The 16,333-nt window shown below is 37.0% G+C and overlaps 1 protein-coding gene across 1 annotated transcript; it reads right to left on the bottom strand.

The window, feature by feature from the left end:
* Nucleotides 1-14,933: 14,933 nt before the first annotated feature.
* LOC122195607 (mannitol dehydrogenase) lies at nt 14,934-15,613 on the bottom strand. Its single transcript, XM_042897621.2, has 2 exons — nt 15,472-15,613; nt 14,934-15,357 (listed from the first exon to the last, which is right to left on the bottom strand). Exons 1-2 carry the CDS (start codon nt 15,497-15,499, stop codon nt 15,038-15,040), a joined length of 348 nt encoding a protein of 115 aa, XP_042753555.1. The 5' UTR covers nt 15,500-15,613; the 3' UTR covers nt 14,934-15,037.
* Nucleotides 15,614-16,333: the final 720 nt, after the last annotated feature.

Below are 16,333 nucleotides of genomic sequence, written 5' to 3'. Positions count from 1 at the left end.
ATTGTCTTTGTCTTATGATTATGGTTTTGACAAATTCACATGGATAAGAACACATACACCATTAAATCTAAGTGTCATAGGGCTTCTCTCCGATTCATGAAAATGATGGTGAGGAAACACTTTCACTAAGTAGATTTTAGCTAGATAACAATTGTGATATTTGCATTCTCAAAGTCGTTAGTGGAGCGCGTGTGGTTAACCGGCACACTAATTTGGACTTGTGAGAAGTGGCAAAAAGGTCTAAACATTATGATTACGGCATCCCTCTTCATAATTGTTTAGATACACAAGTGTGCTATCTAAGGGAAGGTGTATGATTTTGATAAAGACTTATCAAAACAATCTAGTATCAGAAATCTGAACTTTGGTAAGAAAGTCAGCTGATTTCTGAGTACATGTCAAAGCTAGTGGGAGCATAAGTGTTATGCTAATAATCATCATGTTAGTGGGAGCAATGATAATTATGTTAAGTATTGCAAGCTAGCAATGTTAATTATAGAAAACAAAAGTCTCAATTGGGAAAAAGTTGTTTTGCTATAATTAAGGGAGAGGAAATTATACTTCATCTCAAATCTATAAGCTTAGATTGTGAGGTTTTAATTATTTAGTCAAGGATATATATGAATTTCATGTTGGAATGGCTCAACATAAGGAAATTCTGTATACGGGTCCATTATTTGCGTTCTAAAATTCGATTATGATTACGGCATCCCTTTTCATAATCTGAATTGTGAGAACTTGGCAAATAGAAATGGAAATGTTATAGCAAAAGACTGGTTTAGTCTTTATGTGAGACATCATGAATCGTGTCCCATATGCTTCGGATATAGGATCGATTACATGTGCTATATTCATCCTTTCTAAAAATTTTCCAAATGCCTGGGGCATTAAGAAGGGAAAAGGTTTAGAACTGGATATGACTAAAAGGATTAAACAATTGTCGAGGACAATCTAAGGTTTACCAAAGATTGGTTACTCAAGGACAATTGGAAGTATAGTGATAATTCTGGAAGGACCATATTGACATAATCTGTAAGGAGGCAACTCTTGTTCAGAAGTGATAGTCAAAATGGAATCTGGAAATGTTTCAAAGTTAGGATTTTCAAATCTGTGTAAGATTAAGGAAACTTAATGCAAGAAGGATATTTCCAAGGAGTTGATCTCCTTTGGAATACTCTGTAATGATTGTTGCCAAGTCTTTATGACTTTGTGCATAATCATTACGAGAGGATCAATGCATATAAGTTTAGAATCTAACAGATTTCAGTAAATGGCATGAATTTGGAATTCCTGCATTTGCGGTAAGGATTTGGGAGTGTGAAAAGAGAATCATTGAAGTTATGTTCAATGGATCTAGTTCACAAAGTAAAGATCATAGACAAACATAGTATGCATACTTGGTGTGTGGCATGACTAGTGTTTAAGAAAACATAGTGTACATGCTTGGAGCATGGGACAACTATTGTTTTAAATTCAAGAATAAAGTTGATAGCTGAAACAGTATACAATGAATAATGTGTAATCATATGGTGATAAATAAAAGGTGTTTTATTTATGTTCAAAGGGTTGATACCATATTAGATTCAATTATTATTGTGTTTCACTTTGCATGTTTTGACTTCCCGAATAAACTGGGTTATTCTTCCAGAATGACTAAGTTATTCAAACCATCCACAGTCGGTCATATGTTGGAAGTAGATATGAATTAAGACTGTCATGATGGGTTGTAGAGGTCTAAGGTGTTGGACAAGGCTACAGCAATCATGAGTGCTCATAAGTTCTGAGTATTGGATTCAACCCGCGCTCATTGGAATCACTTCATGGATTTTATCACGAGTGATCATGAGACGATAATATCTTATATTCTTCAAACCTAGAGATATGAGTTGTTACTATGAGTTGATAGTACATTGATTGCACGAAACCGCATTTGGTAACTCTGTGCTATAAAACGTGCCTTTGTGTGTGATTCAACAAGTAGTAGAACAAGCCATATGAGTCGAAGTTTATCCATTCCTTTTACCTTCGGGATAAAAGCGATATCTGTGGGCCCCTCGATGATTTGATGATGACAAATGGAAGTGCTCGGCCGGGCCAGGACTGATTTGATTTGTTCAATTAGTCAGTCGTCATAAATCGGAAATCGGGAAACAACAAATGGACAGAGAGAATGATTATAATCCATGTCTCAGTCCATATGATATCTAGAATGGAGGAATATATGATCCCTTATCTAATGGACAAGTCATTGACAAAGGTCAGGGTTCATCGACAAGGTCAGAGTTCGACAGAAGCTTTTGAGAGCTACGATTGCCGGTTGGTTCCTGAAGTCATACGCAATAATAGTTTTAGACTTATCCAAGTGGGAGACTGTTGGATTAATGTCTAAGTCCATAACTATATTTGGTAAGACTTGACCCGACCCGGCATGGTCCATTTGGGTTGCATACCATCATGCACTTGAATGAGAGAAATAAGACACTTATGGTTATTAATATATTATAAGTTCTAGTATATTAATAATAAGAATAATAAGATTATTTAATTAGTATTGATCAAGAATTAATCTAGGATTAATTAAGTGATCAAAAGAAGACTAATTAAATATATGGGTTGATTGTGTAAATCATCCATACTTGTATAGTGGGCTAATGCTCCATGGATAATCAAGTTGGGCTAAAACCCATAAGATGGTTCATGGATGCTCCATGGTGTATTTGTACCCATGGATCCAAGGAAATGGAAAGCCATGACAATTAAGAGTTTACCCTAATTGTGTAACTATATAAGCATCTTATTATTGAGGAAAAATCGGCCACTAGTAGTATTCAAGAAAGGGCTAGCCGATTTTGGTGAGTGTAGAATTCTCTCAAGTCATTCTAAGTGTTTTGATGATTGTGATTCCATTTGAGGTGTCACACTTGGGGCACTAAGCACTCAAGCTTCATGAAGACTTTCTACATCAAGAGGTATGTATTCTATCTTGTTACATTATTGTTTTGTATGCTAGATTAGGATAATATCTTGGAAGTTCTTATTTGCATGTATAATAGAGAAAACATAGATCCAAGGTATTTAGGGTTGCATGTACACTTAGGAAGTGTTAGAATGCTCAAAACCCAACAGCTGCAAGTGCTTAACCCTGCTCAGTCCCTTCGTAAGCGGATATGCTGGGTTATCTTCTGATGATATCCTCTTCACCACGAGTTGTCCTTCTTCTACTCGATGTCTAATAAAGTGATATTTTCTGTCGATATGTCTAGATCTACCATGATCCCTCGGTTCCTTGATCAAGGCAACCGCTCCTTCATTATCACAGAAAATCTCCATGGGCTCCTTTATGGTAGGTACAACTCCAAGATCACCGATGAAGTTCTTCAACCATATTGCCTCTTTCGACGCTTCGCTCGCTGCAATGTACTCTGATTCGCACGTTGAATCAGCTACGGTTTCCTACTTGGAACTTTTCCAAGTTACTGCTCCTCCATTCAGGGTAAAGACCTAGCCCGACTGCGAACGGTAGTTGTCCCTATCGGTCTGAAAGCTAGCATCACTATACCCTCGCACCTTCAAGTCATCACTCCCTCCGAGGACTAAAAACCATTCTTTGGTCCTCCGAAGGTACTTAAGGATATTCTTGACCGCAATCCAATGGGCTCTGCCAGGGTTCCCTTGATATCTACTAACCATGTTCAAAGCAAAGGCTACATCAGGGCGAGTACAAGTCATAGCATACATGATTGAGCCAACTGCGGAAGCGTATGGTACTTGGCTCATTTCTGCTATTTCAGCTTTGGTACTCGGACTTTGAGTCTTACTCAACTTGGCATTACTTTGTATCGGCAATTCTCCCTTCTTCGAGTTTTCCATACTAAAACGTTTTAGTACTTTATCTAAGTAAGTGTTTTGACTAAGTCCTATTAGTCTCTTACTTCGTTCTCTCACTATCCTTATTCCCACAATATAGGAAGCCTCTCCGAGGTCCTTCATAGCGAAGCACTTCCCGAGCCAGAACTTAACCTCCTGCAGTGTCGGGACGTCGTTTCCTATGAGTAGTATGTCGTCGACATACAAAACGAGGAAGCTTACTATACTCCCACTGGCTTTGACATATACACATGATTCATCTTCGCTTCGTACAAATCCAAACTCTTTGACTTTCTCATCGAAGCAAAGATTCCATCTGCGACATGCTTGCTTAAGTCCATAAATGGACTTCTCAAGCTTACACACTCTATTCGGATGCTTCGGATCAACAAACCCTCTGGCTGAGCCATGTAAACATCCTTAGCCAACTTCCCATTAAGGAAAGCGGTCTTGACATCCATTTGCCAAATCTCATAATCTTGAAATGCGACAATTGCTAGCATCACTCTAATAGATTTTATCTTTGCAACTGGTGAGAAGGTCTCATCATAGTCAACTCCGGGAGTTTGAGTAAAGCCCTTCGCAACCAATCGCGCCTTATATGTGTGTACATTTCCATCCACATCGGTCTTCTTCTTGAAGATCCACTTGCACCCAACGGTCTTACGTCCGGGCACATTATCAACCAAATTCCAAACTTAGTTGTCATACATGGACTGGATCTCGCTGTCCATTGCCTCTTTCCATTTTGCAGACTCCGGGCCTGCCATGGCTTCCTTATAGCTATTAGGTTCATCTAAATTTATTAGTGTACCATCACTAATATACGTATCCCCTTCGGTAGTAATATGAAAACCATAAAACTGGGGTTGAACTCTAACTCTTTCGGAACGTCTAAGAGGTAAGGACTTGTCAATCGGTTCAACCAGAGTTTCCTCCTCGGGTTGAGTGCCAGCGGTAGAGGTTCCTTCATCAATCGACTCTTGAATTTCTTCAAGCTCGATTTGCCTCCCACTGTCTCCTTGGCTTATGAGTTTTCGCTCTCGGAAAACTCCTCTCCTCGCAACTAAGACAACATTGTCCTTCGGTTTATAGAAGAGATATCCAAAGGATTTCTGCGGGTAGCCGATGAAAATACATCGCTCACTACGAGGTTCGAGTTTGTCGTGAGTATCTCGTCTTACGAAAGCCTCACAACCCCAAACCTTGATATGTGCTAACGAGGGAGCTTTTCCTGTCCACATCTCGTGAGGTGTTTTGGCAACCTTCTTAGTAGGGACTCGGTTAAGGATATGGGTGGCAGTCTCTAAGGCATACCCCCAGATTGAGATAGGTAGTGAAGCACGACTCATCATAGAGCGGACCATGTCTAACAAGGTTTAATTACGCCTTTCTGCCACACCATTCAACTGCGGTGTCCTAGCTGGCGTCAATTGTGAAACTATTCCACACTACTTGAGATAGTCGTGGAATTCAAGACTTAGGTACTCTCCTCCTCGATCGGATCGAAGCATCTTGATTTTCCTGCCCAATTGATTCTCCACTTCATTTTTGAACTCTTTGAACTTTTCAAACGTTTCTGACTTTTGCTTGATTAAGTAGATATACCCATATCTACTATAGTCATCGGTAAAAGTCACATAGAAGCGGTTCACATCCTTTGTGGTTGATCTAAATGGTCCACATACATCAGTATGTATGAGGTCCAATAGACCCTCACCCCTTTCACATGTACTAGTGAAGGGTGACTTGGTCATCTTTCCAAGCAAACAAGACTCGCATGTGTCATCTTCCCTAAGGTCGAATGACTCCAACACTCCATTCTTTTGGAGTTGGGCTATGCGTTTCTTGTTGACATGTCCAAGACGATAATGCCACAAGGATTATTTATCCATACCATTGGAAGAATCAATGCATAAAACATCATTTCCTAGGTTATCTACAATCATAACAGTTTCATAAATTCCATTACATGGTATTGCTTCAAAATATAAGACACCATTTAGATAAGCACAAATAGACCAATTCTCATTATTAAAAGAAAATTTAAATCCTTGTCTAAACAAACCATGAAATGAAATGATGTTTCTTGCCATCTCTGGCGAATAGCAACAATTGTTCAAATCTAAACATAAACCATTCCTAAGCACTAGAGAATACACTCCAATCTTGGTCACAGGCGACGATCTTCTGTTCCCCATGATTAGATTTATTCTTCCATGCTCCACATCCCTATTTCTTCTTAGTCCCTGCAATTCAGAAAAAATGTGGTAACCACATCCGGTATCGAGGACCCAAGAAATAGCATGAGATGAATCATTAGATTTAATTGAATATATACTTGCAAAAGACGGTTTGATCTTTCCTTCCCTGATGGCTTGCAGGTAGTCTGGGCAGCTTCTTTTCCAATGCCCTATCTTATGGCAGTGATGACACTCTGCCTCCTTTGGGTTAGGGTTAGGCTTAGCGGGATCAACTTTGGTCCCACTAGAAGAGGAACCATCTCGGGACTTTCCTTTGCGGTGGCTCTTAGACGGAGCCTTCCTCTTCTTGCCTCTTCCTTGCCCAATGGCCAAAACAAGAGCAGAGGGTGGATTGGGAGTGGGTGCAACAGACTTGTCCTTGAGGTTGCTCTCAGCAACCCTAAGGAGACTTTGCAGCTTACTTAGGGTGACCTCTTCCTTGTTCTTATGGTAGGTCATCCTAAATTGATTGTAACACGGAGACAAGGAGTGAAGCACCATGTCGATCGCCAAGTCTTCCCCAAAGTCAACATTCAACTTGCGAAGACGATCGACATACCTTTGCATCTTTTGCAAGTGCACGGTTAGAGATTCTCCATGACCCATTTTAGCGGAGATCATGTTAGTGAAGATCTCGTAACATTCCTGCCTCGCATTTTGATGGTATCTCTCCAACAAGTCTTGGTGCATTTCGTACAAATACATGTCCTCATAGGACTTTTGGAATTCGGCGCTCATCGTGGCTATCATGATGCAATGAACCTTCGTCGCATCACGTTCATGAGTCTCAAAAGCTGTCATTTCAGCCGGAGTAGCGATTTCTGGGTTGATTTTCTCGAGCTTCTCATCGAGGACATACTCCTTGTCCTCGTAGCGAGCAATTGTGCGAATGTATCTTATCCATTCGCTAAAGTTCGTCCCATCGAAAGTCACCTTTTGGCAAAGGCTCATCAATGTGAATGAGCTAGCAGCAGCGTTGTTCGCGTTCGACATCTACAAATAGAAAGGATAAATATAGATTAGAATTTGAATCCCTAATTATCACCCAATAAGAAAAATTAGGGCTAGGATCCAACAACAATATTTACATATTAGAAAAGGGATGCCGTAATCTAACATGCAAAGAATGTGAAGGTAAGTGAATGACGATTCACTAATTCTCCACCATGAAAGCCTAACTTTAAGTTCTAAATGTATTGAGAATTCCTAGGTTTTTGATGAGATTCATTGAACTTTTCAATGGCATGTTTAAATCTCGATATGCCCCTCTCGTTTGTGACTGGGATACCGAGGATCACAAAGTGGGTGTGAATTACCATGCAAATTCACACGGTGCCTTCATTGTAACAATCACCTATTCGATGTGCCGGTAAACCGCACACGCTCCATCGAACTATGATAAACAATGAATCACCCTTTGTCACCTTTGCTTAGAACCAATTAGTGTGCCGGTAAACCACACACGCTCCACTAACTTCTTAGCAAGGGTGAAAAGTGTAATTTCATGGGATTGCATCAATTCACTTTTCCTAAAGTAACTAGGATTGAGAATTTTTTTTTGCAAAAAAAAACAGGTAGTTACTTTGTATTTCATATTATACTTTTAATGAGGAGATGAGGTAGCCCTATCCTACCCGTTCGGCTAACGACCCTCCACCGATCAAGCAAGCGGTGGGTGTGAGTGTACACCCATTAAGTGCCATTTTATAGGCAGCAACCTTATACCCACCTTATAGACCGACTTCCTAAATGAGGCCTACTAACGGTAAGACTAGCATTTTTTAATTATATATATATATATATATATATATATATATATATATATATATATATATATATATATTAATCTTGTAATATTATATTAGTATAGGGTTGAATTTTAAACTTGTAAAATTCTAGGGTTTGAAATTTAAATTGTCTAAATTAAACTTTTAATCACAAAACATAAATTTCAAAACTTGAAGGCAAGTTTTAAACTTTTCAAAACATAGAGGATCAAATAACAAATAATCTAAATTAACATTTAATCACATAATTATCCATATTTGATTTATTTAATTATTTATTGCAAAACAATTTACCAATTTAATTAAAATAATTAATCAATTATCATATAAGCAAATTAATATTTAATTAATTGATAAATGTCTTCAATTTGGTCAAGAATATACTCAAATATATCATAAAATCGTATTTATATTGACCTATTAAGATTATGGTAAGTATCCAAATAAACAACAAGAAATCCCGAAATTAGCTCTTTCTGACGCTCGAACTCGCCGATTACCACAATGGACTCACCGAGTTCATCAGGCAGAATCACAAAATTCGAATTTTGCAAGCAACAATCAAGCAACCAATGCATCAATTCAATAGAAACCAATCTAGGCTTTGATACCACTGATGGGTTTTAGCCATATGAACATTCCTATGTGCACATACAAACCCTAATGCTTGGATCTAGGTTTCTCTAATTGAACATACATTGAATCCAAGACTTCTAATGACTATTAGAGTATAATAACATAAGAAATCAGATTTGAAAGATTACCTTGAATCACTTGCTTGAATCTTCTTGTCCTTGGAGCTTTAGAGTCACAATTGTCACTCCTCTAATGGCTTACAAACACCAACTAGCAAGAGGATGATTATAGAGAGAGGAGAGAGGAGCTAGAAATCGGCCAAGGTTCTTCCAAAGGCAAGAGTGTCGATTTCATCAACCCCTTGGGTCTATTTATACTTGTAAGGCTCCTAGGGTTTCACCCTTAAAACCCTAATTGGATAACTTAGGCCCTAAGCAATCCAATCCCCTAATGATAAGCCTTGGACGATTTTAAGGTCTATCCAAAGCCCTCAAAATCGTCCCCCTTTATCCTTAAGGGATTATAGCTCAAAATACAACTATCATTCAATTGACAGTTTATGCCCCTTTATTCAATTAGTCTCTTTAAGTCACCAAATTAATTCCTAATTAATTTATGACTTATATTAATCAAATAATAATATTATTATTCCTTATATTATTCTCATAATATATATATATATATATATATATATATATAATATTTCTTCTCTCGTTATAAATCATCCTGTCAAGTTGCTATGGTGAAGGCAACCCAAAAGGACCATACACAACCGGGTCAAATACTTGCCTAATATAGTTTCAGCCTTAGACACTATTCCAACAAAAAGTTCATGTGTCGCCTCTCGATCCCGGTTGATCCATTTTCTATGCTTCTTCTCGACGTTTGAACTTCCGCCCCTTTCACGTACCACGTCTCGTGCCGCATATAACAGTGTATACAAAATCAAATTTTCATCAGAATTGTTATCATCGGAAGACGAAGAAATCGGAGGTGGAAAATTATCCATTTTTTGGTTTAATATGTGTGGTTGTTTTGAAAAAATGTGGGTGTGGTTTAGTGGAGATTATGGATAAAGTGGATGTATATATAAAGAATTTGAAAAAATAAAAATAAAAAAGTTTTTTTAATGCTCAAACGGTCAGCTAGCTAACGTTCGAAATTGAATGGCCAATCAACGATCTCGTCTTCGTCCGTCTTCCGTCTCACGTCACATGCATCCCACCGTACTTGGGGGCGATGCTCACGCGTGGAGGAGGCTGCCACCTTAGCCCAAGACGTGTGAGTTTGATCCCATACCGGTTAGCTTAATTACCTATAATTACTTTTATATCAATCACATCAAAAAAGTTGCGACTATTTTTTAAATATTTTCTTTGTCCTTTATCGGACCTTTCTTTATTATTATTATTATTATTATTATTATTATTATTATTATTACTACATTGTATATCATGTCGACTATCGATATGTTATTTTTTTCATTCGGATTATTAATATGTTATTTTTTCGTTCCGATTATCTCTATGTTATTTTTCGTTCGAACTATCCATATGTTATTTTTTTCGTTCGGACTATCTCTATTTTATTTTTTTCATCTCGATTATCTTTGTTTTATTTTTTGTTCCGACTATGCGTGTGTTATTTTTTTCGTTTGGACAATCATTTTGTTATTTTTTGTTCGAAATATATATGTATTGTACATTAAATATTTTTTTACGAAAATTACAACAAAAGAATAATACAAGATAGTTCGAACAAAAAAATAACATAACGATAGTTCGAACAAAAAAGTAACACATGGATAGCCAATAAAAACAACAACACAGTGATAGTCGGGATGAAAAAATAACACGAAAATAATCTGAACGAAAAATAAGTTATATTCGGGATGAAAAAATAACACGGAGATAATCTGAACGAAAAATAACACAAGGATCGACGAAAATAACATATGGATAATCTGACTGAAAAAATTAACACAATGGTAGCCCAAACGGAAAAAATAACACAAATATAGTTTGAACGAAAAATAAAATATTAATAGTCTGAACGAAAAAATAACACAACGATAGTCGTAAAAATAATGTATGGATAGTTTGAACTGTAGAGAAACATTGCATACTACGTACGTACAAATCAGAACGTTCTGCTAGATGTGAAAATTTGTATAGTGGTCGACTAAATGCTTATGTTCACATAATACGCACAATGCACCACACAATTATAATACTCAAACTATCAGGATATTCAATAATAATAAAAAACAAACTTTGTTTATTTATTTTTATTTATATTATTGTTATTTATAATATTTTTAATAATAACTAGGTGAGTGATCCGCATTGTGGGGTTAGATGTGAGATTTTTTGTTCGGTTTATTCTCTGTAAATATTCTTTTATGAACTATTTGTTTATAATTTGAACACGACATTAGGTTAAAGAGGGTATGTGGAAAATTCCTCAAGATTTGATGGACATCAGTTCTGTGTGGAAAATTAAGAGGATCCGAAAGTGGAAAATAAAATTGTAAGAAGATTATCAACACAACTAAATGAATCTATTCCATTATAAATCATCAAGTGCAACAAATTGATTCCGGTGGAATGCAACATTCCATTCCTCCAATTACTTCAAAAAAGTACATTGCCTACAATTGTATGGGTTACACCATGTTCATTCATATTAAGTAAAGATTGTAATGCGTATGTTGTCTATATACAGTATATTATCTATCTATTCCGTCTGGTATTTTTCAGATTTGACCAAAATTCCCTTTACTCGAAAAATCACCTAATCACATCCTAATAATAAAGATCCAATTATTGTCCATACCATTTATGATCCACTTGACAAATCTACAAAAAACAACTACCAACAAACGGTTCGGTTACTCTCCTGTTCAAAGTAGTCAAATGATGTTGACTCGATGTGGTTCCATGTCCCTAGTGCTTCCAACTGGTATGTGCTGATGGATGCTGCATAGAGCTCTTCAAAGTCCATCTTCTTATAAGATATAAGACAGGGGCGCCATCTACGACACCACACCACACATTAATCATTAATTATCCATCCTATCATTCTAATTCTATCCAAGGTTAGCTGACCCACCGCATGATGTTGTTAAGGTATGATAATAAAAGTCAAAGCACCTAAATTAGAGTAAACTACAATGTTGTGTGGTTGCTTTCTTATTAATTGCAATCTTTCCTCTAGAAGAAGACTTGTTGTGTGATTGCTTCCTTCACTAAATGCAAATTCATTGAGTACTCCAACAGTTTTACAAGTGGCTATAAAAAAAATTCACAATTTTAAAAGTAAATGACCATTTTACCCTTAAGAATTTGCTTTCATTTATATTTAAGGATTTATGATTTGAATACCTAACATCTCCTAATTTCCAAACAGCTTGGGGCAGGAATACCTCATATGATACGTCTGTTATTTTAATTGAAGACTCCTTATAGGTTATAGGTACTTATGTCAAAAGGCGAATTTTTTAACTTGTAGAAATTCATTATGTCTTTACATATCTTCATCAACCTATAATCACTAACTATAATACCTATGTATACCTTTCAAATACCACTTTAAACTTTGTTCCAAGGCGCAACAGTTTCTACTTCATCCTAAGCTCATCTTCTTTATTCCATTTCACTAAACGGGTAAACAGGAGATCCCATACCTGAGATCCCATCAACATAACAGTTTTTGATTTTCAAGCAACTAGACATTAATAGAGTTAAACATATCAGAAAAAATTAGCAGGTTTTTTTAATGTAAATAAAAAACATTAAGAATAAAGGCGTTTAATGACTTAAAACTCGCATTTTGTGGGTTATTGATCAGTGTAACGCATCTTAAAATTGATTATTAAGAAGTGAATGAGATAATTAACTGATTAAAGAAACAAACAGGAAGTTAATTCAATATTTACTTCCATAATTTTATTTTCAAATCAGAATTATATAAGAATTTATTGACAAACCTCAAAACCAATAGATTAAAGGAATGAATAGCAAATCGTCGAACCATTACTACTCAGTTGTTCATTCCAATCCTGGCCGGATTACACCATGTAACATCCGTGTTTCTGGGCTTGCCATTTAAAACAATGTAATAGTCTAGGTTAACCTTTGTAACCCATTTGAAATAATAAAGGTGTATTATTCGAGTATTATGTGTTTTGTGCTTAATTGTGTGTCCTAATTTAATTAAGAATAAAAATAAGTGTCAAAATGAAATATTAGATAAAGCCGATATCTATGGTTAATGTTTTAGTAGTTGAGACGAGGTTTCCGAAAATATAAAGAATGCTGAAATCCGAGTTATAACGAGGAAGTTATGACATGTCGAAGTTTCGCGACAAAACCGGTGTGGCACAGCGTGACGTAAATAGTGAATTTACGAAGGAGTGATATTTAGCCTTAGTACTCAACAAGAAAGACGTAGATAATGTTGAACCGAGAGCGTGCATAAAAAGGACGCCTTAATTTGACTTCGTATGAGGAAGTTATGATTTTTCGAAGTTTCAGCTTAGCAGTAGACAACCCAAAAGTTCGAATTGAGATCGAGCAAGTTTTAGCCGAAACTTTCTAAACGATAATCGAAGATCTCATCGATGGTAGTGCAACAACAGAAAGAGGGACGAAAACGGACGTCAGATGAAGAAGTTATGAATTTCTAACGAAGTTTTTCTGTCCCGACCTACTAAAAATAAATAATAAAAATAAAAGTCAAAACTAGCCGACGGAGTCTAAATGAAAGTTGTAGAGCGTAGTCTCACCTTTGCGTGGATATAAAGAACGTTGAAAACAGAGTTCATATGAAGAAGATATGGATTTTTGAAGTTTATTAAATAATTAAAATATAAATTTAATTATTAAACCCGATATTATCCGAAGAGGAGTCACCGGACTTATCCGAGTTACGCCCAGTGTAAGGCTATACGCCCAGCGTACATCGAAGCGTAACCAGCCTCGCACTCGAGTACTCTGAAGACGTAAGCAATGACGTTTTTGGGTTGCGTACGCCTAACGTACTCCGAAGTTACGCCCAACGTAACCCCGAAGCTCAGCCCCTATAAATAGCATGCGAGGGCAGCCGATTCTTTTGCCATTTTTCTTCCTTTCTCTCTAAGTTTTGCATCGTTTTGCGTGCCAATCATATCCCGAAGCCCCAGTATTATTCCCGAGCCCCGAAGCAAGTCTCGAAGCCCGAAGATCCCGAGAAGTGAGATTCCCGAGCCGAAGCTCTGCGCGCGAGAAGCCTGGTTTTTGTAAAGATCTTCCAGATCTACCGAAGAATACTACTTCTACAAGTCGTAGTGTTGTCCGATCATCTTCTGATCAAGTGAGTGTGTAGTTACCTTCTTCTAACGCATAATTATGAAGTATTTTATACGAAATACGTGTTATGTGTATATTTTGTTGTTATATGTGTGAATGTATATTCACTTTCTTCTATCTCATAGATATGATTTATTCTCTATGAAATACATGTTATGTGTATGTGTCTCATATGTTGTTTGGAATATATATCGAATGAGAATGCTATACAGGTTTTAAACTATGTATAAAGAATATATATTTTTATCTACTAATATGTTGGGTAGAACATGGGTAGATAGTTTATGTGTGATAAACAGATGAGAGGCCTCGATGTTGTTGTTGTTGATCTAGTTATTCAACAGAGTATGGATAACGACCACAGACTCTTTCTAGATAGTCATGTGGAACAATAACAGGCTCATGACCTGTAGGTGTTGTGAACGATGTGTTCACCGGTGTACTCTATCCCCCACATGGTTGCCTTTAGGACACTTATTGTTGAGGAAGCCCCTCTGCAGTGTTGTCCGTCCCGATGAAAATCCTAGATTAGGTCCCTTAAGATAGATGTTGTTTTAGGGACATAAAGTGAGGATAACGGGAATGGGTAATTGAGTTATTGTTGGTTGGTAAAAGTGAATATAATTATTTATTGCGGGTTGAAAACCCTATATGCTCACCAGGCTCCTAAGCCTGACCCACTCAGTTTATTTGTATTACAGGTAGTGGCGCAAGGGCATAAGATGGATGAATCATCAAGTTGTTTTGTTTACAAGTCTGTATATGTATATATTTGTTGAATGACTTGTAATGTTATCGTTTATGCTTTATGGTCTGTATCGGAACATGACATCCCGATTTTGATTATGAAATGAAATTATATTTCTTTATGAAATGTTTTGATAAAAATCTATTTTATCATGTTTTGTTTTTGGGAACAAATTCCGCAACTCTTTTAAATCAAAAGAATCTACTCTGAAAATATTTAAAAAGCATAAATGAAACCGGTCTTTTCTGGCCGAGATTTTGGGGATGTCACACACCCTGATGAAAACATAAAGAAGTAGCAACAAAATTGAAAATGCACATAGAGACAATACGTCAAAGACCTTACGTGCAAGAAACCAAAAAAATTGGAGAAAATGTTGGCTAAGACTCCGAGTACAGGCTTGTGTGATTGTATGAGAGCAAAGTGCTCATAAATGGTCTCAATCCACATTGGATGACATTCAAAACATTAACCATTAATCCAATGAAAACAAATAACTTGTTCCAAGTAGAAGGGGGTGTTGTTGACCTGCATTTGGTCTAAGTCTTTGCTAACAATGAAATGGTCAGCTTTAAGTCCGCCAAGTGCTTCATCCGTCTTCACTAGGGTCGTACTAAAAACCATAACTTCAGCCCCAAAAGCCTTGCCTATCTTCACTGCAACATGACCGGGTCCACCAAGACCAACTATCATGATCTTCATACCGGGCTTGTCTGGTCCGTAGTGTTTGAGGGGGTTGTAAGTTGTGATCCCAGCACATAGCAATGGAGCACCGGAATCAAGTGGCACTAGTTGAAGCAACAAATACAATCTAAAATTCCATGGTTTTCAAAAAGAAAAATATTTGGAGATGATGATTGGAATAGGAACGAAAGGAAAAACAGAGAAATCAATTATATTACCTTCAATTTGTGTTAGCACCACCTTCATCGACAGTTGACCTCCCTATGAGTTCGATTTATGCCTTCCGCCTCTTGAATTCTTTCAAACAAACACACACAATCTATTTTTCCTTCTTCGAACATACTGTAATTGAAAACAGATAAGGTAACCAGGCGATAGTGATAACCCCTATACAACAAACGAAGCGAAATAACGAATACTAGACACCAGGAAAAGCAAAAGATCAAATTCCTTACCTTGTAGCGAGTCCAGCGGGAGCGATGGTCTTCATCAAGCCCTAATCGTAAGTTTAGATGAGGTGGCTGATGGTGGTGGCGATCGAGGTAAAAAAATACGATGGCGGTGGTGTTGGCCTCTGTCAACGTTTTCTTGGGCTGCTTCTCCACCTGTAGTGACTCCTTCCGTCATCGGAATATTGGAGTGAACTCCTTCCATCACCACCTTCTGTTTATGAGAATAATCGAAAAGGAAGACGCAATATCCCCAAAAGACAATCGAAGATAGAAAAGGAACAAAAACCCTAGAAACTACCGAGGTCTTTAGGCGGTGAAGTCGATTAAAGTGATTCACTGGAGGTGGAGGCAAGAAGAAAAAGAAAATGAAAAAATAGGGTGTAAGCAGTGATTCTTGGAAGAAGGGATGACACCAATCGTAATGTTATTTACTTACCGAGTTAGGGAGGCGGTGGAGGAGATAAAAGAACAACATGTGTACATAGAATATAGAAAATGGCAAAATATGACCCCTTAAAAGAAACGACTCATAATTATAACCACCACATAGACACAGGACCATTTATGCCAACTCCTTAGGAACTTTACTGTTCCTAAGGATGGTCCAACTTTAATATATATATATATA

This window comes from Lactuca sativa, chromosome 8, assembly GCF_002870075.4.
Source record: "Lactuca sativa cultivar Salinas chromosome 8, Lsat_Salinas_v11, whole genome shotgun sequence".
Classification (NCBI taxonomy): domain Eukaryota; kingdom Viridiplantae; phylum Streptophyta; class Magnoliopsida; order Asterales; family Asteraceae; genus Lactuca; species Lactuca sativa.
This window is presented reverse-complemented; position numbering and strand designations above follow the sequence as displayed.